This window comes from Heliangelus exortis, chromosome 18 (assembly GCF_036169615.1).
Source record: "Heliangelus exortis chromosome 18, bHelExo1.hap1, whole genome shotgun sequence".
Lineage (NCBI taxonomy): Eukaryota > Metazoa > Chordata > Aves > Apodiformes > Trochilidae > Heliangelus > Heliangelus exortis.
In genome coordinates, this window is record NC_092439.1 from 5380322 (window position 1) to 5406845 (window position 26524).

A 26524-nucleotide genomic window follows, 5' to 3' on the forward strand; every position below is an offset into this window, starting at 1 on the left:
AATATTTTAAATTCTTATAAGAGGGAAGAAAGGGTGTTAGTATGCTAAAAACTAAATGATGTTCCTTAATAAATTGCAATGGTGTTAAAATATCCTGATAAAAATGCATCAATTTCTTGGACTGTCTTTGACATCTTGGTTTTTTGTTTTTAGTATTTGAGGATAAGTTTTCTTATTTTCATGGGAATAGCAGCAAAGTGTGTTTAAAGTGTGTACAGTTTCTTAATTTATTTAGAAAAATATTTAAACCCTTCCAGCATCTCTTTAAAGTCGATGTCTCTACTAACAAATCTATGTTGTGATCCCATGAGTAACCAGCTTTTATAGCATGTCTTACTGTGCCAACATTTTTTAACAATACATTTTATTTAAAATAATTTTAAAAGCCCTGCCTTTTGGCAGGCATATAAAACAAGCATGCTCTTTTCACTTTTGTATATTTAACAGGAATCAAAGAGAAATCCTTTAATAGCTGTGCAAAACCAATTCTTTCTCTTCATGTCCATCTATGCATATATTAGAACATAGTGATAGGTGTGAAAATGTGTGAAAGTGCTTTGTTTTTCCCTTTTAAGCTCAAGATTCTTTGTGCAGCTGCCATTCTAACCACTGGATTATGGTTGGTGAGGTATTGTTTGCACATATATAGGACATTAAAAAGTGGCATTACACAGGGGTCTCTTCTATCCAGTCTTCGATCAAGACAAAGGAAGTTGACTGGAACATCATGCAAGAGTTACAAAAGCCTAAATATATATAAAAATGCACTTGGGCGTGGCAGATACAATTTATGTCCTCTGTTTTCCAATTAGTAGGGTTTTTAATGCAGTAAAGGATAACTGAGTTGTTTGTCACTTAAAATTGTGGCATTGAAACGTTTTCTTGATCACATCAATATTTTCTGTGTTTTGCAAGCTTCCTTTAGAAAATGCCTTTAGATTACTTTTTTAAAAAAAGAACCACATTTAAAAAAATTTATTTTTTGTCATTCTCTGCTCCCCATCACCCGAAGGCCTTAGTTCCATTGTAGAGAGATTTCAGCCTCAAATTTTTGAAATCGGTCAGGACTCTAAGCAGCAGAAAGCAAGATCTTCCGATGAAAAATTATATATATTTTATTAATAATATATAATACTACTTGAGCAGATAAAAAATAAAAAACAGATTTAAAATCTGCTGCTTCAGCTTCAAACTGTACAAAACTTTACTTGTGTGGGGGTTTTTTGTGGGTTTTTTTGCTTGTTTGGTTGGGTTTTTTTGAGATGTTTATGTGAAATGGAGTTAAAACAATTCTCCTGAAATTTTCTCCTTAATAAACCACTTTGAGCAGTTGTATCATATACTTTTGGTCATCTAAATTTAAAACAAGACTTTTGTGAAGAAGGTCAGTGAAACTACTTTCCTTTTGATCTTACATCCTTGTGGGTGCCTAGATAGTTCTGTTAAAAAAGTTTTACTGGATGAGTCAGTGCACTGAGTCATAGGCAGCATGAAGCCTGTAGTGCTCTAGACTAACTAATTGGTAACAGTCTCAAATTTAATTAAAGCACAGTTGTCAGCTCTGTGTTACTGATTGACATCCCAATGAAGTATTTTGTTTTTAGCAACTTACATTAATTGTTCTGTGTTGTTAAAATTGGGGTGGTTTAAGACCTTGTTTCTGTTGAACAGACCTGCCATTGCCACTATCTTTTACTATCCTCTTCACAATTTTTTTGTAGTATTTGGATTTTTTTTCCCCTGTTAGGTCACATATTCTGTAATTATGCTTTTTACCATGATTGTGGCTTTACAGATGTTTAGAGTCCTTTGAGGATTTTTTTAAAGTTTTCTTAATTAAGAGCTGTCCTATTAGCACTGATGAGTATTTTTTCACTTGTCCTAAACTTTTGTAAGCATTATACAAACTTAAATTAAACTTAAAAAATACTATAATTTTTTGGTGTTGACTTGCAGATCACATTTTCAGTTTTGCTAGTTTTAATTTTAGATGTTCATCTTGTGTTGTACCCTTTATGATGATGTCCTCAGATGAGGGCAGTGGTTTCCAGTATTATTGGAGTCTTTCTCCCTCCTGTTCCTCAGAAAGAGCTGGATGGTGGGGAGGAGTAGATGACATGGACAACACAGGCAGGGCTTGTCTTGAAGCTGTTTGTTTTTCATTGGGGAAAAACCCCCAAGACCTTGACAGTCTTGTGAGAAAAACAGGTTTTCTTTGTTTGGCTTTTTGTTTGTTTATTTATAATTTTATTATTAAATAGAGCTTTGCTGGCTCTGTGTAGGACTCCTGCTTTCTCTGTCCAAGAACTGAGAAGTGAGAACTTCTGTAGATGGTTGCTGTCTTTGTAATTGAGCTTATTATTATTTTTTTTTGAACTTGCAGAACTATTTCTACGATGAAAAACTGAAGCTGGAATGGTGAATAAAGAATTTGTTTCTACATTCTTCAGGAGGCAGATGGTTTGGGAACATTAATTCTTTTTCTCCCAACCAGTTATTCCTCTCTCCTAAACTCAGATCCAGACATCTTGCTAAATCACAAGACCATCAGTAGCACAGCATGGGTTCACACCAGAATTTTACCTGACTGGGTGCCCACCCTCTGGCAGTGCCCAGCAGTAGGTGCCAGTGGGAGCCTAACAGCAGGGGGAAGTAAAGAATTTTGACTTTTCTACCTTCCCTTGTCTTTAAAGCCCTGAGAGTAGTTTGAGGACATCCTTCTGAGGGGAAGTTCAGAGTTGGGTTTGTGTAACATCACTGGCAGTCTTTTTTTCAAGTTTGATTGTTCTCTCTAAAAAGTATTAGCCCTCTCTCTGCAACATGATATCCATAGTTTCAATATTTGCATGAAAGGCACTTTCTTTTATTTGTTCTAACTTGACGTGTGATAATATCATGAAGTTCCCTGAGCTCTTGTATTTTGAGGTAAGTGAATCATACCATCTGCTACAGCTGTATAAAGGCAATGTTAACAGTCCTCCACAGAAAATTGCTGGAGCCTTTGGATGGTGTATTGGACCACAGAGATGTGTCCTAAGGGACTCCTTTTCCACATTTCCTATCCTCTTGTCCTCAGCTAAGCCCAGTTTTATATAAAGCAGCAGTGGTGGGAAGGTGTTCTGTTCTCTTCTGAAAAGATCATTCACTTAGCTCTGAGTTTGTACTTTGAATGTGATTTTCTAGCAGTTCATTTTTAACTTTCTTCCTTTCTATAGTATTTCCTCCTTCATGCATATTTCATTTTTTTTCTTTACCTTGATTTTATCCAGTTACTCTCCTTTTCAAACAGGAGCTGTTGCTCCAGTTCTGCCCTTATTCTCCACCCAAGTTTCTACTTGTTTGGTTTTGCATATATTGTGTTTTAAAAACCTATATTTTAAAATAGTTCGAAGGCATTTTTACTTGGGTATTTGTTCTGTTTCATCAGCTTGTGAAGAGGCTGAGATATTTCGAACATGGTCACCAAAATAATATTTATCCTAGAAACTGGAAATAAAATAAATTATTTAGGAGAAAAATGCAGAATATTTCAAAGTATCTTTTTGACTTGAAAAAAGCAGTAAAGATTTAAAGCAAAGCATCCACTCGCCTTACAGTCACTGAGAATAAACTTCTACTGGAGGTATCTGATTTCTAGGTAGAATAAAATCAGATAGACTTCAATTTCAGCTAAACTTTTCTTGCTCTTTGCAATTTTAGGAAAAGATTTCTGCTATGGAGGCTTGTAGTTTGTACCCAAACCATATTCTTGTCTTGAGTACCATCTTGTGTAACAGCAATAGTTGTGTGAAGTGATTCTTCTGTAAAGTATCAGTGGCTCTTCCTGGACAAGTGCATTGTTGCACATCTAATCTTAGTTACAGAGTTAAAAGTGGCTTTAGTTTCCTACTTGCTCTCATTCTGTTTCTTTTACACCATTTGTACATACATATTTACATGTTTTTTGGTTCTTAGCACTTCAGATTTCCTTGGGCTAGTTTGTCTCTTGGATGGAATCAGTCTGTATTGAGGATGAAGAAATGACATTTCTTCCCTGTCAGTGGCACTTCAGCATCAGTACAGAAGTCTGGAACATCCCCAAAGTAGTGGGATTTTCATCTTCTTTAGGCAGAGGAAACATTCAGGGATGTTTACATATTCTAATTAATAAACTCACACCTTTTTAATAGTGTGGGACACAAATCTTAAGAACACAGACAAATATCATGTGGTAATAGCTATTATTTTCCCCTCTATATTTTAATGGAACATTTAGGTGGAATAGTAAGAGGTTGTCTTCTGTGAGTTGACCTTGCCTGTTCCAGACAGTGGTTTTGCCTTGCTATGGGAGGTGGATTGGTTTTACAAATGTTGCAGGAAAGTTCTTCCAGATTAGTTCTTTCAAACAGCTCAGGAAAAAGAGATCATTAAATGACGTCAAGAAGCACCAGTCTTGAAATATTTGTTAGTCTTTCAGCCACTGGTAGAGAGAATAATTAGAGAATTAAGACTTCATTTCAGCAAATGTTATGCAAAAATTCTCTCTTGTTGACCTGACTACTGAGTGGGCAAGAACAAGTGCTGAGAACCTGATGGAGCTGGCATTTAGGAAATCCAGTAGACTGAATTTAACACCTACTGAGGCATGAAGCAATTAAGGTACCAATTTTAGAATAATTTCAGAGGTTATAATAGTTAAAATAATTTAACAAACAGCCCAGTAAGTACTCTTGGAAACATGCTCTTAACCTTGTGACTTTTATGATTTAGTGAAGAACTTTCCTAACTGTTTTAGGAGTGTCTGTTATTTTCTTTATGTCAGATTGTTTGCATTAGGATTTTTCTATTAGAGTAATATAATTTCTAAATATTAAAAATAAGAGCGGAATACAAGTTACCAAAATCAGCCATTCAGTTATTTTAAACAAGAGTTGAAAGTTGTGTAAACTAATAATTTTTACCACAATAAATATGTATCCATGTTGTTATTATAGGAGATGGAGCTTGCAATTACGGGTTACCATATCAAACTAAGTTTTAAAATGTTTATTTTGTAATTTGGTTAAATGAATTTTGAGTAAAAGGATGGAAATAATTATAAATCAGGGTAGTGCCTATTTTATTTTTCCCAGACATTCTCTACTGTTCTCTGAAGCATCTGAGCATGGTGGTCGCATGTACATTCATATCTTGGTTAAGGAGGTTGAAGGGTAAAAAATAATGGCAGTAAATACACTTCAATTGATTTGACAAATCAGCTTAGATTTCTACATTGACTTTCCTGCTAAATAAGTTTTCATCAGTTTACCTCTGCTTTGATCAGTGCAGCTGGGGACAAATTCAGCCCTTGTCTTTGAGTGCAAACTGTATTCCTGTAGTGTGTGTTCTAAGAAATTATTGATCACGTCCTGTCGTGGGTTTATATTCTTTTTACATCAATGAACTTCATGTTCAAAATGGAGTGGGTTTTTTCTGTTTTTCAAGCTTATGAGTCTCTGTGATACCTTTTCAATGTTAGTGACCATTGTGTGGTGTTGTGTGGCTAAATACAGTGCATATTCAGGAGAAAGGAATCCTCCCAGTTTAAAATAATCTTTAATAGCATAAGGAATTACATAAAATTTCATTAAGTAACTGATAAGGGAAACATATATTATACTAATATGTTAATTTTTTATTTTTGCATCTTTATTCTCTTTGAACAATTGAATCCCTGGTGGCAGGATGGATGAGGCCTTGAGCAACCTGGTGTAGTGGGAGGTGTCCCTGCCCAGGCAAGGGGGTTGGAATGAGGTGTCCCTTAAGGTCCCTTCCAACCCAAACCATTCTCTGATTCTACAGTGGATGTAAAGAGATAATTGTTCAGACTACAGATTCTTGATACACATTATTTTTCAGTGACTTGTGTCAACACTGCAGGCACTTTAAAGATGCTTTATTACTATAATTACGTGTTGCTGATTAAGACTTCTTATGCTACTATCAAACCAGCTGCAGAGTTGCCACAAGAGGTTGGCAGTTGGTGTTTGATGGATGCTCTGAAGGGAGGTTGGTGCCTTCTGTAATCAAACAATTTATAAAAACTTGATAGTTCTGCAAGGTTTCTATGCTCATTATTTTTGCCAGTGGTAAATGACAGGATTTTTCTCAGGATCTGTATAATGTTTTGATTGCTGTATTAATGTAATAGAGTATTAAAGTAAATGATAAGTCATACTGTTCTCACTAGAAGTTTGAACTCATATTTGTGGCAGGAAATTCATCTGGTTTTAATTGCCTGTGAGTCTGAAGTATGTTCCTTTTTGTATAGCTGATCTCACATAAATATAAATCAGTAACTGCCTGTTCTTTAATTATGTATTAGTGTATTGTACCTGCATACTAGATGAGAATATGAGCATCTCCAGTTACTGTGTTGGAGGTCATTAAATCTTCTCTGCTCTATGAAGTTTAGTAGCACTGCGTTTCTAATTACTGAAAAATGTTATGTGTTTGTTGCTTTTGTTGGAGTGGCTGTGTTTAGCTACGGTAAGATTCACTCACTTTGTAAGTAAGTCCATAAGGATTTGTTACAGAATGGAAAACAAATGCTATAAAACATAGTATGAAATTACAAAAGTATTAAAAACATGAATGTGTTATTAGAAAAGGTTTTGAGTTATTTTATGTAAAATAAAAAATTGTCGTAAGTACTTATAAATATTTTTTAGTATTTTGTGAACAGATGGATGACTTTTCCTATGGTCCAAAAACATTGTAATAATGTCATGAAAAGATGAATAATGTAACCTGCGTTGTCAGTAGCAGTCTCTCCTCATTCCTTGCCACTTTGCACTTGACCTTTTCCCTCCTCAGGCAGAAATTATTTCTGCTAAAAGTAGTGGAAATTTTCTAGAAAGGACACTTGTATATGTTAGGATCAAGTGATTTGCAGAAAATATTTTTATTTGCTTTAGGTTGTCAGTTTTAAGATTGACATGCATAAAAGTTTGCTGCTGTTTAGCAATAACTGCATTTGTTAATTGTAAGGATGAACTTTCCTAATGCTGTTCTTGCCATACAAATACTGCTGTGATATAAAGTAGGAATTTGAGCCAGCATAGTTGCCTCTGTCTAAAAATCATTGTAAACACGGCTGATCCTCTCATACCAGAATGTGATTCCTCGTGAAATCTTATTTTAGCTTTCTATTCATATTTATGTGTGATATGTTTGGATATTAGGAAATTTACAAATGACTGGAACTTGGATTGGTTGATAAATACACTACGAAAATACAATCCGTAAGAAAATGTAATATTGTGGGCTGCCAGATTTTTTATTATGCCTCAATGTTAGCAGACACAACAACATCCAGTGCAAGATGCTGAGCATCAACCCATTCATGGGGATACCAGAACTCATTTGCCTCTTAGGGGATGCTACTCTACAGCCCAAAATTTTGTTGCTACAGTCACTGAACAGTAAATCCTCTGCAGTGGTGCTTGCTGCTAAGTAGAACAACCCTTCTTATGACATGAAGTGTTCCTGCTTGCAGTATCTGAAGTTGACAACATCAGCAGGGTGTCTGACGTATTGGAGAAGCAAATGCTACTGGATAGGTTAAGGTGATGTGGTCAGGTTATAAATCTGTTAACCCAGTTGCTTAAACTGCTTCTAATGGTTTATTCTACTCATCAAGCCAATCATTGCAAAGAGAAAAACACCTAAATTACAGGCTACTTTTGGCAACTCCATGTGCTGTGTTCTGTTCCAACATAGCACTGAACCATTCATATCCTGAGCAGGAAGCAAACAGTTGTCAGGTGTGACCTTTTCAAAGAAATACTGATGCTAGAGCTGGAGTAAAGTAGCCTGGGTTCTCTCACATCAAGTAACGTGGCAATGTTTGGCTGAGCATACCCCAAGCCCACAGTTCTCAAGTCTTGCTGTGTTTGAGACAAGAGGCAGGAAACAGCAGAGCCAGAGAACAAAGTTGAATATGAACAGTTTTGCAAACATTTTTATTTTAAAAAATGAGAAGAAAAAAAAGCTTTACTGTGTCAAATGTTTCATTTTCAAGTCGGCTGAGCTTCAGTATCCTGGTGGATACTGAATTCTGTTAATCATATTGATTTCCTTTTGCCTGATTCCATGGAGAGAGTGTGTGTTAAAAAATAGGAGAACTTAAATTCTTCAAAACTAAAATATCTAGAAATGAAAAATGAAAGGAGCAAGGCAGTAGGGCAAGCCTTGTAGTCTTTTCTGAATGTTTATTACGGCAAATACTTCAGTGATAGCATTGTTCAGACTGTGTAACTGTGCATCACATGCTTCATGGTGTTTGGGGGCCTTTCCCAAGAGATCACAATTGCCATGGTACTTTGATTTTCTGCACATACAACTTAAAACTTCCACATTTGGATGCTGAGTTTCAGAAACCCTTTTAAAATAAGCTCAGATATGAATTACAGAGAATGAAATTAAGGAGTAGCTCGTAGGAGGAGAGATCTTTCAGAGCTGGTTATTGGAAAAAAAGTGTTAATAAGCCCATTGTATGAATAATGTTAAAAACAAATGATTTATTATTTTCAGATCACACTGCCTTTTGACTTCATCTTAGAGAAGTATAATAGATTTGAACTGTATTTGAAAACATGTCACTTCTTTTGAATTACACATTACATATTTAGTAGGGACCATTATATGATATATATAATGATATAATGATATATATATATGATATACTACTAAGGGAAAACTAAAGTTTGGATGAGTAGAGTTTATGGTGTTCAAGGTCAGTTACCTCTCTTAAGAACAACTTTCATCCATAATGTAGTTGAATTGGTAGCTCTGTACAATTTATGACCTTGTATTTATGTTTCAGCCAAAGGTGAACAATAAAAGTGCATTATTTTTCAGGGAAACTGTTCAGTTCTGGAGAATGCCATGGGGTTGGTTTGGGGGGTTTTTGTTTGGAGTTTTTGGTTCTTGTGTTGTTTTTTTCTGGGGTTTTTTTCCGGGTTTTTTTTTTTTTTTTTTTCCATTTCTTACTGTGGCATGCTCAAAACCAAACTGAGCATGTCTTAATATAAACTTATATTCATATAATGGTTCAATTAGCAGAAGGATTGTTACTATCATTTATAATGTTGCAAAGTTATGTAATTATACACCAGTAGGAAACAATTAGGAGATTTCTACACGCTGTGGGTTTTTAAGCACGTTGGTCTGATCACAGATGTAAATTGAGTCCAGCCATGAACTTCAGTTGACAGGAAAAGGACTCCATATGTCTTTCAGACGAAAAGTGATCCTACTTCCATTAGTCTCTTTTAAATAGATTGTTTGTTACCATAATAAGATGTTCCAAAGTCAACACCGACATTTTGGATTGTTCTGTGTAACTGAGCTGGTGTAAGTGACTTTACCTGCAGGTGACTTTGCAATGGCACTGCAATTAATAGGTTTGGGGTTTTTATTTGTCTATGTCAGTTTCAACAAGATTTTAAGGAAACACTTTTAATTTTTATTCACACACAGGTGTTCACAGTGACTTAAGGAAAACATTCAGATTCCATTTTAATTATGTTCTTTTATTTGTTGCACACAGTGAGCATCATAATTTGTTCAGAAATAATCGTAAGAATAATTTAAAATTTCTTGTCACTTCCCCCCAGTTAAGCTTGGTTATCCTCCTTATGTGTATATGAAGTAGTTGAATGTATTATGATGGAATGTTGTGGCAAACTCACGATGTTTGAGCAAGAGGTCAGTTATATTTATATTTTAATGCACTTAGAATTGATACTTGAAAGATAAGGCAGAGTGGAAAACAAGTTGTGTTGTGACGATGAACAATTTCTTTTGCGAATAACAAGGAAATTCAGTCAACAAGTTTGGAGAACATGACTCATCATAGAAACACCAGGAGAATGAAGAGGGGAAAAAAAAGTCTTGCAATGTGTTGATTATTTTGTTTATGATATTAGTTTTCTGTTCCCAGTATTTTTTGCCACAAAGCAGTCATAGATACAAATAAAAGCAAGGACTTAGACAGCTACTAACAGGGCCTGGGAATGCAGTAATAAATTAAATATCTGTTAGCCTTAACAAGCATCTCAATTCCATACTAGTAGTTTGACCATACTTGCATTTACAGGAAAACACTAGCACTCATTTCAGATGTGGAAACTGGATTACTGTGACAAATGTTAGCTGGCCATGCCACTAAGAAAGATGGGTGAAAGTGCTTAGAAGGGCTTTGACCTAGTCATGGTTGGGTTGGAACACACTAGTAGGTGGCTTTGGTATCACACAAATATATCATTGCTCTTACTGTATAGCAGTTTCTTTTTGTGAACTTATTTTTTTTTTTAATATTTAGTATAACAGTATGTTAAGAAAAATACTTTTATTTTGTTGTTTGTCTCAATTGTCTGTCTTTCTGCATTTTACTGTTCTTCCTTCAAGCAGTAGAAACTGGGCATTCTTGTGTTCTGAAGAGCTGAAAAGTTAGGAAGCATATCTTGGATTCTGGGTAGTTGTTCTTCCCTTTACCTTTGCCAAGCTTGTTTCAAATGAAATCTGAATCTGTGGATATATTTCCTTTACATCTCACAGGAAAGTGATTTATTTTTTGTGAGGCTCAGTTTAGGGTGGAAAGTTCTCTGACAGGCATGTACCACCGTTAAAATATTACACTCATCTGCAGTATTGATATGGTACTGGCAAAGTGTGAATTTTTTCCAAGCTAATTTTTCTTCTGCTTGGATTATAAACTTTGTGTTCATATTGTTTTTTTTTCTGAAAACAACAGTTATCTTGGCTTGCTTTTGTTTTTTTTTTTGCAGTGGAAAATAAATCTTTCCTATTAACTAAGAGGTGACTAATGAAGTAGGAGTCTTTTCCCTTCATTTGGATTACTGATGAGTAACATTTTTCCTCTTAGAATTACATCTGAACCAGCTGCAATATGTTTATTGCAAATGGCAGAGTTTTATATTGTATTAAGTCCTGCATTGTAATATATGTAACATCAGCCTGCTTTTCCATGTCTGGCCTATGGTTCTGTGTGACTGGCATGATAGCTGTCTTCATTATCTTCTAAGTGATCTGCTCATGCTGTGCTTGATGGGCCTTATGAGCATTTAATTTGTGAGGACGATGCTTCAACAAATGTACTCTGAAGGGCACTGCAAAATCTTCTGCTCAGTGCATTATCCTGCTATACTTGAATGGCTGCCTCTTAAGGAAAATTTCTTCAGACAAGTAGGGAAAATTATGATACAACATTATGATACAAGAGCATCAGAAGGGAAGAACTGTATGGTTTTCCCCTCGTTGAGTCTGTGTAAATCTTCTGAGGAAGTACAGAACAGAAGGATGGAGGAAGAAAATACATTTCTGGGAAGGTTGATTTGAGATTGAGTTAGTGTATATATTTATTTTATCAGTTAATTTGGTGGTAGGTGATGACACTAAGGGCAGAGAGGATGGTCACTATCAATGGGGAAGAGATTTTTTTAATAGAAAAAAGTGGAAAAAATAGAAAAACATTGAATTTTTTTTCATAGAAAAAGAAAATAGAACAGGGCTGGGCTGTTAATATTTTTTATTAAAAAAAATAAACAGTACAAGGTCATTTTTGGGGGAACAAAAGACACTCTTTTTTTTTTTTTTAGAATAAATTGCTGTTACCTCTTGAAAAGACCAGCAGAGAATGCCTTGTCTGTACTAGCTAATCATAGCATAAGAGTAATCTTCTGGTATCCTGTAAGTGTGAATGAGGTGAGACCCAATTCTGTCTAGACCAAAGAGTAAAGAGAAGTCTATCATATGGTCAAGGACTGAAAAGAGAGAGATTGCTCCTTGACAACTGTTAATTGGGATAGCAGACTGTTTGCACAATGCTTCTTGTACCATACTCCAATTCAGGATGTCTGGGATATTTAGTACAGTTTGTCACAGTCATGGTATCAGGGCTGCAAGAGAAAATAAAAACATTTTTTTAAAGATCAGCTGATTGCCAAGACTTAGGGTTAGTAGCTGAGAATAAAGTTGTACATGTAAAGAATCAAATTATTTTAAGAACATGATGAAACTGTTGTTTTTAAAAAGAAAGGATGCAGAGACAAATTACTGGAACCAGTGAGAAAATGTGTATTTTACATTTTGTTAAAATAAGTCTCACGTAGTTTCAACTTCTATCAATTTTGTATCAATTCTGAGATCTCATTTTGTTACACAGTAAATGAAAAATAATTGCAAGTCCTATCAGGTATTGTGGAGTAAACTTTATTAGCTGAGGAGTTGCAGATGATTTCAGTGGTAGCAAAATGAAGTGCTTAAAAGGTATTTATTAGGTGATTGCTTGTCAGTGAGAAGTCCCATATACAAAAATGAAGATGAACTCTTTGTATTTCTATAACTATCTCAGAGCGAGTTGTAAAATGAAGGCTATAAAGTTTTTGTTTGTTGCTATCTGTATGTCATGAAAGAGCCAAATGGTTTCTAAAAAGTACAGTCACAAACTGATTATAAAATTCCCGAGAGGAGCTGTGATGGGGCTTTCATAACTTAGCAGTGGAACAGTGAGTCACTGCAGGAGGAGTTCATGTAATAATCTGTTCCGGTATTTATAGGACCAGGAGGATAAAATGTCATTTAATTTTATTTGATTAAAAACTACTAGACAAGACAAATAGGGGAAGGATCTGTCTTTTATTTTAGGCGTGAAAGATGAATGGAATGTGTAAAAGCATATTGTGAAGCAGTGTAGTGTTGCAATTAATTTCAGATCTGACCAATGCTCCAAAATAGTTGTGTTCATAATAAAATTAACTGATTTGATAATTTAAGGTGATTTTTTTTTTTTTAGGTTCTCTATGAGAAGTATTGCTTTTGAGTGAAACACCTAGGTTATGAGGCATCTGTAGGAGTTCTTGCTTTCTAGTTTAGACATAGATATCTGTGCAGTTGAAGGTCTTTATTTACCTTTAGAAGTTATGCCAGAGTACTTAATGCAGCCTTAATTAGGTTTGTTAGGATGCCAAAAGCACTTCAGCCTATTCCATTAATGCTGGTGATGCTTTATTTTTTTTTTTTTTAATCCTGCACTGTGTATTTGCTCCTGCAGTTCTGCTTGACCAAGAGCTGTAGCCTCTTTTCTGTAGTGCTCCTGATTTACAGATCATGTTTCAGCTGTCTACTGTTGCTTAAAGGTTTGGTTGGTTTGTGTTCTTTTCTATTCAGAAAGGGCAGTATGATTTGGTGAGAATGCTGGCATGAATTCTTAATTAAAGCTTTTAGATGCTGTCACAATATTGAGAGCTTATCACAGTGTCATGGTACAATGATCCTTATCCCTTTCTTCTGTTTGTAGTTACAGTATTACTTTTTTGTTTATTTATAAGATCTTCTGTATGGTTCATTAATATTCAGTATATATAAGAGATTTATCAAGCTTAAAGTTTATAAAATTTAAAATTACTGAAAGCAGCCATCTCTGTGTGTGAGGAATGCAAGACTGTTGAGCAAACTAACAAATATAAATATCCTTGAATGAGCCACAAGATTATTGAAAATTCCTTTGAGAAAGAATCCAAACCACACAACAGTATGCTTAAATAGCAAAATTGTCTGAATATCTGCTTGGCCAGAAAGGTCCCTATCTCATTCTTCCATTTGTCTGTGGTATAAAACGATGATACTGTAACTTTTAAATTGGTACATAAATCAGCAGCCTCCCAAAAGGAGTGTCTAAAAAGACACTCTTAGACTCTTACAAAGCAGATGGTGCTGATTTACTTCCTGTGGCCCCATGTTCTGTGGTCTCTTTATTCCTTGAGTTGAGCAAGTCCAAACACAGCTGTGAAACAAGTGGTTTTCCCCTACACTCTGAATATAAGAAAGGGAAGTGCATGAAGCTGCAGTTGGGTACCAAATGATTGTCCTGTTGATCTGTAGGATTAGGGGGGGAGAGGTTGGTCACAGCCCCTAAAAAGATTCCTCTGGCATGATTGCAACTCTGCACAAAATATGAAGATTCCAAAGGGCATTGTGACTACACTGGGGTTTTTTTCCTTTCCAGTATATGAGATAAACAAAAGAAAGCTTTAAATCAATAATAGCTTTGTCACATTTCTCTGCTGAGCTAATGGTGTTGTCTTAATTACTCAACAGATTTTCCTTGATATGACATTTGGGGCTGGAGGTCACACCAGAGCTCTGCTGGAGAAAGCCAAGGACATCACTGTGTATGCACTGGACAGAGACCCCACAGCTTATAAAATAGCTCAGCAGCTTTCAGAGTCATATCCGTAAGTTGTCTTCTCAGGTCAGAAATGTTGTTCAAAGTTGGTACAATTTAATACATTTTTAATAGTTTTAATATAGATTTTTTAATAGCTTATTGTAGAATAGCATCATGCTGAATTTACTCCATTAAATAGGAGGTCAAATTCAATTTATTAATGAGTAATTGCAGACAAGTTCTTCTGAGGTTTTGGGAGTTCATATTCTGTTCATATTCTGTGCTCTGATAATTTTGAATAAACATCAAGTAGCCAAGTCCATATTTCACAATTTATTTAAAAGAGATTGACATACTCTGCTTGCTTTGAGATGATTCTGTTGTACAAAACCAGACACTTTGTGGTAAATACTTCACCCAGAAAAGTGGAATAATGTACTTTAAAATTATGTGATAAGGTAATTTTAAATATGGCTTATGAATATTTTAATTTATAAAAACCCAAAAATTAATTGTAATTGTGGTTCAGTGTTAGGTTTGCTAAGTAGTTTGATCCTGCTGCTAGTCATCCTACTCATTTGTATTTTTGCATGTAAAAATCATATAAACTCCAGACATGGTGTTGTCTGCCTTAACAGACACAAGCTATTGTTATAATGAAGTGGATTCTTAAATAACATAGTGTTAAATTATTTGAGATGAGTGTTAGTCACTGAAGATGACTGCATGCCACTTGAATATATATTGTAAGATACAGAGCAATATTCTTATTTGTTTTGGTGTTTTCTCCTCATCTCCCATCTTTCCTATTAAAAACAATAGGTGGGTCCTTTTTCAAAAGGTAAGTAAATACATATTTTTTTCATAATAGTGTTGAAAATTATCGTGAAAATATGTTCATAAATGGTATATTATGAATAGACTGATTTCCCTGGGAATTCAGTTGCATAAAGCATTGTTAAGTGGGGGAAGGAGAAGGTTTATCATTTATAAATAACAGGTAAAGCTAAGGGTTTGCTTACAAATTGGTTGTAAGTATAAAGGATTTACTTATTTTACAAGATATGGAGCATACATAAATGGAAATTTTCTTTCAGTATTCATTAAAAGGTGGCTGATTTAATATAATGGGGTTTCTTGACCCATTTCCTGCACTGTTAGAAATAAACATTTTAACATAATTTATCAGTTTAATTCCAACCTGTGTTGCCATCAAAAGTTCAGGGAACAAATCATTCAGTTCACATCTTTATCTGGTCACATCTAGTGTCAGATGAAGTAGTTCCCTCCCCTGGTCCACCACAGAAATAGCTGTGCTGTCTTAAACCCAGCACTTTAGGTCTTCTTTAAGAAGCACAGCCACAGCTGTACTGACTGAAGAACTTCAGCATGGAAGTATAAGCTTCTCCATAATTTTTCTGTTCTAGAGTTTTTTTCTTCTATCTAATTTTGCTGTTTTGGGAGAGGTTGACTTACTGGAGGCTTCCCTTCCTTTGGAGGTGGCAGGAAGAGGCTGTTATGCAGCTGTAATGAGTGCAATCTGATTCCCACTATGTCTGAAATTGTGCAATTTGAAAGTCATACATCAAATGGATTTTTTTGTTGCCATTTTGTTTCTACTTAAAACAGAGTATTGGACCTATTTAATTTGGGTTGAGAGTGAATTCCAGGATACTGATCTTGAGTTGTACAGTGGTATTTGAAGTAGTCCTGCCATAACTCTTCCCTTAGAAATATTCAGTGTTAATTGCTGTTGCTTCTTCTGGTTAGGTAACAGGAATCTTTGTAAAATTTCCAGCATTTCCAACTGTTACTCTCTATGAGGCTTCATTTATAAAGCATCCTGTGTCTTATGTCACTGAGTTCCAAGCTCGAGTTGTGGAAATATGCCCAGAGATATGGAAGAGTATAGCTAAATTAAGGGACTTTTCTATATTCAGATCTTATAAATGAAGTCCTCTTTGTACTTAGACAAAAGCTGAGTAATAAGTAAGTGAATGAGAACACTGAGGAAAAAAAGTTTTGATGATTGTATTTTACGTGTGTCTCTGCTTCTTGGTAGTGATTTTGTCAGAATTAAAATCTGAGGAGGGTAGAGTTCCAACTGCAATTCTTGCATTCATTTAGCTTCTCTGTTTATTTTTTATAATGTGTAGTGCTGCTTTAATAAGGAGAAAATGGGTCAGGGCCTGTTAGATATGCAGTGTGTGGGTGGGAATCCTTTGACGTGCTTTCTGGGGAAGCCTCTAACTTGGGAATTGCTGCTGAGAATCCAGGAGAACAAGATAAAAATCAGTCAGTAGCAATATATATCACAAGTAAACCCTTTCACGCCCACTGAAAGGGAGAGGTTAGAGAGGTGGCAATTAACCAATATCATCACAACCTTTTAAGTATGAGAAACCTACACAAAGCCTACACCAAGAAGACAATATGTTTTTGTAATCCTCTGAGCAGAAAAAGAGATGGTGCCCTGAAAGTAAGGATAAAGAGTAGAAAATTCCTCGTACAATTTAACTACCATTTTATAATAGTTCTAAAGTAATTTTAAGATGTGATGGTGCTTATGGGTTTTGCTTTCAGACTTACACTAAGTTTACACAAAAAGTGGCATAGAACCATCAGCTGTGCATTGTATATTCTGGATCTGTATATTCTAGAATTTATTACATTCAGTTCTAGGGGAAAAAACCTTTTTTTCAGTTTCAAGTGTATTTCAAGTGTGGTGCACAAAGGATACAAAGAACAGTGTGCAATCAAGGAATATTCATGATAATGATGCCTTGGCTATATATGTTATTTAGTTACCTGTAGTATGATTCCTTTTTAAAGAATTTTCCATCTATGTCAACATCGAGCTGCCTCACAAATACAGGTAAGTTATTTGCCTTTAAATATGAAATGGAAAAATGCAATTTGGGGCACTTAAAATACTATTAAATCAGCTTCAGATATCTTCCAGCATGTTTATTCTTTTCCTCAGAGGTAGATGTGAAAAAGCTCACATACCACTTCACAGAGCAGGTATGGATGTGGAAGTTGCCCACATGAGAAGGGCTGAATAGGTTCCCAAAAAACAGAATGTTTCTCAGGGGCAAGATTGGATCTCAAAACTGGGAATTAGTGCTGTGGCAGGAGTTGTACAGTATTGTATGCATGGGAAGCCAGAAAACAGCTCACTCATATTATATAGGAAGGGCAGAAAAGATGGCAATTTATAGTGACTAAAGCAGGTTAATATGTATGTTTGGAAGGCTGGAGGAAAGCTTTTTATGCTCAAGATATAGGATGTTGAGGATTGATTAATTGATGAATGTGATCTCAACAGCTTGTATCCCTCCATCACAGAAGTCTTTTAGCACTGTATCATACCAGGATTTTAATACTGAATGACAAGGAAAAGCTCTCTATCTGCTGGATTTAAACACCAGAAATTTAATTGAGCACTTCAGAGCTCAATTTTTTTTTCTGCCTCAGTTGCAAGCAAATACTGTCCTGACCTGACTCTTACTTAACTTGTGAGATCTGTCCAGCTCATGCATTGAGGTGGGATGGCTATGGGCCATTTCCAACATTAGTAGCTGAGTTCAAATTTCATATACTGGTTACATAAAAAAGGAGTCCTTATTTGCACTGGTTACATCTTAATGGAGTAAGGAGTCTTTTAAGAATGCAGCTTTGCCCAAAGTCTGCCTCTATATGTTCAGTGGCACAAGTTTCAAGGCATGTGGTTATGTTGACATTTCCACTGAAGCTTTTCTTTATTAATAGAAGCATCTGTAGAATTGTTAAATACTGATCAGTCCATCCATATTTATTACTTTAATTTGGCAAAATTACCTGAGAGTATATTAATTTTTAAAATGTAATGTAAAAATGTAATGTAATGTAATGTAAAAAATGGTGTCTTGTCTGTCTTCATATATAAAGTCTTGTCTTCCAGTGCTCATTTTAATATAATTTCCAGTCAGAAGAGTCAGGACAAGCCCTTTTAAATGTTGCCAGTTTAGGAAAACAAATTGCTGTCATTTTGATCTGAGTATTCCTACTTTTTTAGTAGGAAAATCTTAGAAGATGTTGGCCAATTCGAAGCTCTGAAGGAAAGTTAGCAAGTATTAGGTTTAGAAAGTGAACTGGTTTATTTCCATGTTTTTACAGTTATAGAGTCAGTTATGGAATCAGTGCCAAGTGTTAGTTTAGTAGTAGTTTTAGATAGGTCCATTATATTTGGTTTAATTTAATCCTTCTATGTCAGTGTAGTATAAAAGTTCTCTGAACATCTTTAAAGATTAATGTTATAGCTCCTAAATGCAGAGTGTTTCTCAGGACATCTCTGTGAAGCTTAATTTGGGTTCCAGGGTTGTTTGGTTGTTTGTTTTTTTTTCCTAAAGGGAACAGTTGTATTTTGTAAAGTAAATAATTATGATACTGAAATCAACTTTGGACTTATCTGATCCATAAAGGACACATCAACGTTTCAGCCATTTTTCCATCTTCTTGGTTTTGATGAGAAAGTTTCTTATAGGTGTTTAAATGACTTAGGTACTTTAATATTCCTTTCGTAACCCTGTCTTCACTAAAATACATAATAAAACATTATCTGTTGAACTTATATTTTAATATTTTTAATTATAATTTGTGCCTGTATTTAGAAATTTATTTTATAAACATTTAAAGAATTTTTTGTAGATGAACAGTTGGTTATATTTTTCATTAGAGTAACAAATCAGTTTGTTTTTTAAATAAATCAGTGTTTTTTAAGGGAAACTGATGGAGTACTCCTTTCAATACTTTTTTAATATTTATTAAAAATGAAAACAGGTAACTAAATGAAAATATTTCTCAACACATTTTTTTACCAGTATTGAGCTTCACACTTAACTAAGTATGAAATACAGAAATGTGCCCAGAAGTTATTTGGAGTTCACGTTATTTTTCTGATTGAGTCAAATACTGTTATTCTTGTCTTAGATACATTAGGATTGTGCAAATAAGTGACATAGACAATAAAAATGAATTACTTTGAGTTTGACTATGTAATTCTCTTGTTTTTTCTTGTCATAATAATAAACATAATTTGCATTTTAATTTTATTTTGGCCTTTGTGACTCAGATGTGCTAAGTGCTGTGCAGAATATTCAAAGGACTGAAAGTAAAATCAGACAGTTAATTGCTGGCTTTGTATTTGGATGCCTGAAAAATACAATTTAGCTTGATCAAGCAGCAAAGATCTGGACAGAGAGGTTTTTGGATTATTTCTGCGTAAAACTACGGTGAAGAAACATGTAACTTGAAATTAAAGTTACCTGTGGCCTTGTCACCACTGAATAGTGCAAGTGTTTGTGACCAGGATTGACTCATAATGACTTTAACTCTTGACATGCACAGATCTGTATGAAATAATCCATCATGTCTCAACGGCAGAAAGAATCTGTAACATTGCTGTTGTCTGCTGTGCAGTCTTACACTGATCATGAGGCATTAGAGGCCACTGAAATTTAAATTTTTAAGTGTGAATCAGGAAAACGGAACTGAATTATTTCTGGTAATGCTTTCCAGAAAGGCTGCTCACCTTCAAGGTGATCTGTGCCACCTGCACTTGCTTAAAACATACTGGGAAGGGAAAGAGGAGGTTATGAAGCTCCCTCCCCCCAGGCCACTGCATCTTTATCTCTGGAAAGCAACAATTACTCTTTTTTATTCCATCGGTTGCATGGGGACCTTAAAAAACCTGCATTTTGCTCCTCAAAAGAATCTAGGAACCTGTTTCCTTTGAAGCTGGGAGAGCAGCTGTTAAAAATCCAACTTTTCTGTTCCCAGGAAAGGCCTAATCAATTCATTTCTTCATTGTCTCTTCCCACCCTTTCCCTGGGTGTGCTGCATGTTATTGTATTTTCCATCAGCTTAATGTAGTAGCTCATCCCTCTTCACCTCATCCATGACTACCAGCTGTTCCTAATGGACAGAGTTATTTACTTCAAAAGACAATGCAAAAATCTCTTAGTTGACTGAGTAGCAGAATGTTTTGATTTCTTGCAATATGGTCTGGATTACAGTGGAGTGAGCTGTGACCAATTCTGGAGCAAAAGAACATGTTTATCCAAGCTCAGCCCTTCCCACAGTCTGCCTTTGTCAAAAGAAGTAGATGTTAGCTCTTGGCAAACCCAATATTAAGATACAACCTTCTGGCATTTATTTATATTTAATCCAAGGAACTAATATTTATTAAATTATTTGCTAGAAAATGAGAAGTTATGCTAATACCTTTCCATCTTCTAAAAAAAAAAAAAGTTTTATAACAGACTGTGCAGTTTACTACTTTTCCAACTAGGAGCACCAAAAATATCTGTCCATTTTGAGTAATCAGTGGTGTCACTTTGTGAAACTTTATGCTGCAGGAAAGTTCATTTCACCTAGAGGGAGTTTGGAGAACATTGTGTATGCTGGCCCCAGGAATAGAGATGCCATCTTCTTAGTTAGAGTGAAAATTTGTTTGCATATAACATGGAATTTTCCTCTTATGCAGAGAGCTATTATTTCCAAGATGAGTTTATCATCTGTGTCAAAATTCACAGTTAAGGAAAGACTGAATATGAAGACTAATGATGGCATGGTGTGGTATGGTAATGAGAAGAACCCCACAAATAGGATTATTTTTACAGTATGTTTAAGGCAGGATTTTTGTATTGTGGTTTATGATTTGTGTAGTATGAATTATCTTTTTTTGGATGTTTAGAAAGTGCACTGTGACATGGAAAAAATTAGATCTCTGAAAACAAAATGCATCATTAAAATATTTTTCCCTTCTGCTTCCAAACAACATTTTTGTTATCATTCATATAGATTAATAACAGCATTATCTAAAATGACCAATTATAATGAGAAATTACATGACCAGTCATGAAACTGTTTACCAGTTTTTGATCTGTTTTTAAAATTTTCCTGATATTGCAAAGTAGATGAGAGGTCTCATATTGTTCTTGTCATAAAAAATTTCCATATTGCTGTTACCAGGTATCTGGAGCACTGCAGGTTAGAGGGCAATCTAACAGAATAAGCAGCAGGTATGGAAGAAGCTTGGTCTTGGTCCCATGTGTATTTGCTATTCTTGGTCTCATCTGTTCCTTTTTTTGCATGGTCCTTTAACTGATAGAGAGGGCTTCAAAGCTATATCTGAAGAGAACCTTGAATTTTATTTCTTTGGATATTTTGCAAGTGATCAATGGAGGGAAAAAGAAGCTGCTGCAGGTTTTTTTATACTAAATTGGTGTCCTTTTTTGTCACTGTTTGAGACGCTATTTTATTGTAAAATCAGATACATTGCAGCAAGAAATATGAATAAAACAAAATTGTAATAAATTTTTAAAACTTTCTGTGCAATGATTTCATGTCTGAGACCTTTAGAATGGCTGGAAATGAGAACTGACTCTGATTGGATAGTCAGGGGACTTTCTTATTTTCAAAGAGGCGTGTTTCCATTTTTAGTTCTCATAGTTAGTAAAATATTGAACACTGAGAAGTAGATGTGTGCAGAACTAAAAGGATCTTGTTCTCTCCTGTCTAATAATACTTACAGAAATCAAAGTCAATATTTGGGTGCCAATCTGGAAGCTTCTCAATGAGTCAGTTTTGCAAGTTTATTAGAAATAGATTAATGAGTAATAAACTTTTGGTACACAAAAACTAACTCTATAATTTCTGCAGTTGTGGAGGTGAGGTTTGCTAACCTGTAGCTCTCTGAACAATCCTTCCTGATGATTTCTTTTTAAGCTATCGTGACACTGATCTTTTTCCAGTCATTGGGGACCAGATTGCCAGTGCAATCCAGCTCAGGAGTTCTGCTTTTAGACTCCTTGGCAGATTGTCCAGCTTCTCTCTCTTAGTCATCCTTTTTTTGTTTTTTTGTTTTTTTGTTTTAATTTTTTTTTGCCAGGATTATTTAACTAAGATGGTCTCTTGCTGTGGCTGCCTTTCTTTTTTTGTTACTTTTGTGGATGTTTTGGTTTGGATATTTTTTTTTTTTTGTTTGTGGGTGGGGTTTTTTGTGTGCATTTTGTTTGTTTCTGGTTGTTGTTGGGTTTTTTTGTTGTCTCAGATGGACATGGATTCCCTTGTGCTTTGCTTAGGCAGTTCCTGGGGACTGCCCCACTGTCCTGAGCTATATGGAACTGGTCCAGAAAGTTTTTAGTAAAGCATGTGTTTAATTTTCATGTACTTCTACATTTTTTTTAGTCTTCTTTTCTTTTCCTTAGAGGACAATTTAATGTAAATAAAGAGTATGGATTCCTACAAAGTGCAAGGATTCAGCTTGTGTCTTAATATATGGAAGACCACTTTTAATAAATTACATGAAGATTTCAATTCAATTTTTCATTTATAAAACTAATGTAATTTCTAATCTTAAATTGCCTTTGAAAAATCTGTGTTGTAATTTATATCTTTGTCTTAAAAAGCTATTGCAGAGGAGAAAAACTACCCTGCATAGCACATGAATTACTAAATTACTAAAATGACCTCTTGAGATGAATTTAAGTCAACTGTCATTGATGATTTTGCTTCGTCTGTCCAAGGATCATTGTTAGAGGTAAAGTTGGACTCCGCTGAACTCTTCTGCTTCTTTTAAAAAAACTTTCTGTATTGTGGCCTTAAATGCTGGCAAATCCTCAAATCGTTATGCCTGACTTAAAGCTGTTTTGAATATGTCTAAAGTAAAAAAAAAACAAACAGATCTATGCTGTAAATATTGAACAACTTTATGATAAGCTGAAAATTATTTTTTGAAATGGCAAACTGAGCTGATTTTTTTTTTTCATTGACGTTTTGAGGGATTTAAATAAGTTCCTGTGTAAAAGTGAAGTGAATGGCAGCTTGTTACTTTGTTATGATTGAGGGTTCAGTGCTTATTAGTCAGCTTTGCTGTATTGGGAGACAAAGACCCTCTCTAAAGTAGTTTAGAAGGTTTTTTGTGCAGGTAAGAGAGGACTGGATATTTGCATTTGCCTTTATTATATGATGACATTATTTAAAAAAAAAATTGAACTAGACCTTTTGGTTTAGGTCATACCCTAAGTCAACAATATTTAAGATGTGGGAAGGCAGTTTGTAAACTAGTGCTGGGTTTTTTTCTTGCTTTTATTAAAATTTGAAAAAAATCTCTGCGAATATATTTTGCTTGTTCTTCTGTACTGCAATGTTCAGTTTGGTCAGAACCTGTTATAAGTTTCCCAGATCTCTAAAGAGCATTACTCAAACTCTGAATACTTTGGCTGGAATGACAATTTCAGTAGAGCTTCATATGAAAAAATGTTTACCCTTAAACTAGAACCAGAATGTTCTCAGTGTTTGGACTTTCTGACGTCTTTCTGTCCCATAATCAACTTTAAGAGGTGCTGCAGGTGGCTTGAAGGGAGAGTGAGTTAACGATTAATAAGCATTTACCAAGCTTTTTGCGTCACTTTTTATTTCCAAATCATTTGCTAACAAGTCACCTAAGGGCTTAACATCGACCAGGACAATAAACAGCAGGAGCCCGTGGTGCAATTGATGCTGATGAACAAAAAATAAATTATAGAAGTCAAATAAGTATTAATTTATTGGTTGCTCTCAATAGTATAAAAATTTGTTTTACTGTAATAAAACAAAGACCTAATTCAAATAATGGTTATTCTGATGTAATTTTATGTAGAATCACAACTTTCCTGTTTAGAGTTAATGCAGTGATTGCTCAATTATCAAATGTTGCTGTATAGCTTTGTCTCATGAATATTCACTCGAGTGGTTATTAGCCTTATGTAATTTTTTTTTCAGGATTTTTTCCTTTTCTGTTATTGATAAGTCTCTGGTGGTTGCCATTACTGCTGGAATATATCTTCAGTTATTACAGAACGAGAAGAGTAACAAAACCTGACATTTCCATGAATGTGCTGAAGTTTTCTGTCTAAAGAGTATAGTTTATTGTGTTGTTCTTACATTCCATCTAAACCTCAGGATCCCTTCAAATAAGATTAAGCTTTTTATAAGCATTTAGTTAATAAATATATTTATTAGTTTTAGTTAATAAATATACATACATACATATATATATACATATATAGTTAATAAAGATACATAATAATTAAAAAACTTAGAATGTGAAGCAATGGAAATATATATGAAGATATATATGCACTCATTTAAACATAGGAAATATCTGTGTTTCTGAACAAGACTTTCACAAACTTTCTCACTCCAAAAGTTTCCTCAAAGATTTCATTTAGTAGTATTTATATACTTTGCAAATATTGATTTTTTTTTTTTTTTTTCTATTGTTGTTGAGTGTATCCCCCTTCTTCTACAGGCTCTTATAATGCTGAAGTCTTTTCTGCTGAAATTTTAGATTTAGTGTGGGTAACTTTTAAGTCTATCACCAGCCTTTTATCAAGGTGGGATTTTGTTCATGTGAGCTTTTGCTCTACAGTGCTGCAAGCTATTTGAATTTCTTTGGGAGATAGATGTGATAGTATGAATAGCTTAATATTTTTTAACTAAATATTGGAGAGCTGTTGTTATTCAACTGTTATTCAATTGTTATGACAACTGTTGTTATTCCTAAACTAGACTGAACTAAAGGTGTTTCCCTCACACTTTTTTCTGGCGATGCATATTCTAGTTCTGATTACCTTTAGAGGTCTTTGAAGGCTATCCAGTTATTGCAAGATGATGATTTAAATGCTAAACCAGGAGGTATTTTGGTTTTATTTTTAGTTAAGGTTTAGTTAAGGTTTAGTTAAGGTTAGTTTAGTTAAGGGGTTTGTCTTGCTTATTCTCTTAAGGAATTGAACAGGACTTTTGAGCACAAGGTTAGGTCTGTTCATAGTTATAAAAATGAGTGCTTTCCAGTAGTTTGTTCTAGAAGCTTTCATTGTGTCTTTATCCCTCACAGATAAGCCTGGTGTGGTAGAGTGTTCTGTCACACTTCACGTTTATTGGAGGTTAGGAAAGGGGCGTTAAGCAAGAGCTTATTCCTGTGTATTTCAATGGTTTCAGTGGTCCTAGATGATTTTACACAAGCCTTGAAAATTATATGATTGGCAAATTTAATGTTCACTTAAATTCTGAGTTCCATTAAAGGGAAAGGAAATTATAGGCAGAGTGCCTTCCATCTGTAAAAACAGAACTGTACTTTGCAATTATAATTCAAAGCGGTTGTACATCTGGGATGTCCCAGAGAAAGAGCTCTTACATTTGTGGTAGAAGGCTAAGCATGTATCACAGGGAAACTTCTGTAAGTTGTCCACAGGATCTTGTAATCCCTGCAGACACTAATGGGAAGGTTTTCTTGTTTCATGTATTCAAAATAAACCTTCCTTACACTGAAAAAGTTTGTTCTGAGCAGAGGATGGATTACTTGCGTAAGGTCTTTCCTTGAACTTGGGCTGAAGTGGAGGTGCTTGGAGAAGGAATGCCTCTTATTCAGCACATTGGTGGTCTGTCAGATTTTATGCTGTTTATTTGCTGCATGGACTGATTTGTGGAGTCACCTAGAGTTTTAAGATACTTTTTTGGATGACGAGTGTTTGCTTTGCACTAATGAATCAAGGGTTGTCTCAGGTTGTTACACACTTTTCTTTGACTTTTGTTGGAAAGTACTGAGGGAGAGTTGAAAGAACAGATTGAAACTGCCAAACTGACTCTTGAGTCACAATTTTTTAGCAAGAAGTAAAAGTATAGCTTCCTTGCTGGGCTAGATCAGATGACAAGAGGGCACAACAGGAAGACATAAAAGATGCAAATAACTAAGCAGAGGGAGGATGTGTACTGTGTAGAGCTGCCCACTCAGTCCTTGGCAGGGAAGGAAACCATCAAAGTTGCAGGGACCAAAGTCTTTCCTGCCCATGTACTTCTCCAGAGCTCTTTCCTCTGCCCCCTCTCATGGTAGTTGTGTAATGGCTTTTAAACAAATGAAGAATTTGGAATGTTATTAATAGTGATGGGATATTTTGCTGCCTCTGTCATGTAAGAAAGGGTTTTTACTTGTATTTCTCACTGGGGAAACAAGAGGTAAAAATCTCAAGGCAGAGCAAGATTAGAGATAGACATAAATACAGGGATTTAGCCAAGGCAGCCAATGTTCACCCTCCAGCAAGCTCAGTCTTAGATGGTCTTGTCAGCACTCTGGCTCTTTTGCATAAAAACCTGTGGCTGAGGCACTTGTTCATTCTTAGGATGAATTTTCTTTTCCCAGCCAAGAGAAGTGCACCAGTTGATACTGGGGGGTGGGTGGGTTGTGGTGGAGGTGAAGGGAAGCCAAGGCAAACCAAAACAAAGTAGGTC

General features: G+C 35.0%; 1 protein-coding gene across 6 annotated transcripts in view; it reads left to right on the top strand.

The window, feature by feature from the left end:
- METTL15 (methyltransferase 15, mitochondrial 12S rRNA N4-cytidine) overlaps positions 1 to 26524 on the top strand; it is a 58673-nt gene that overhangs the window by 8805 nt on the left and 23344 nt on the right. For all 6 annotated transcript variants that reach the window (XM_071762354.1, XM_071762353.1, XM_071762352.1 and 3 more), the window contains exon 3: positions 14143 to 14279. In XM_071762354.1, the coding sequence (XP_071618455.1) occupies positions 14143 to 14279 (137 nt within the window). The remainder of the gene's footprint in view (positions 1 to 14142; positions 14280 to 26524) is intronic.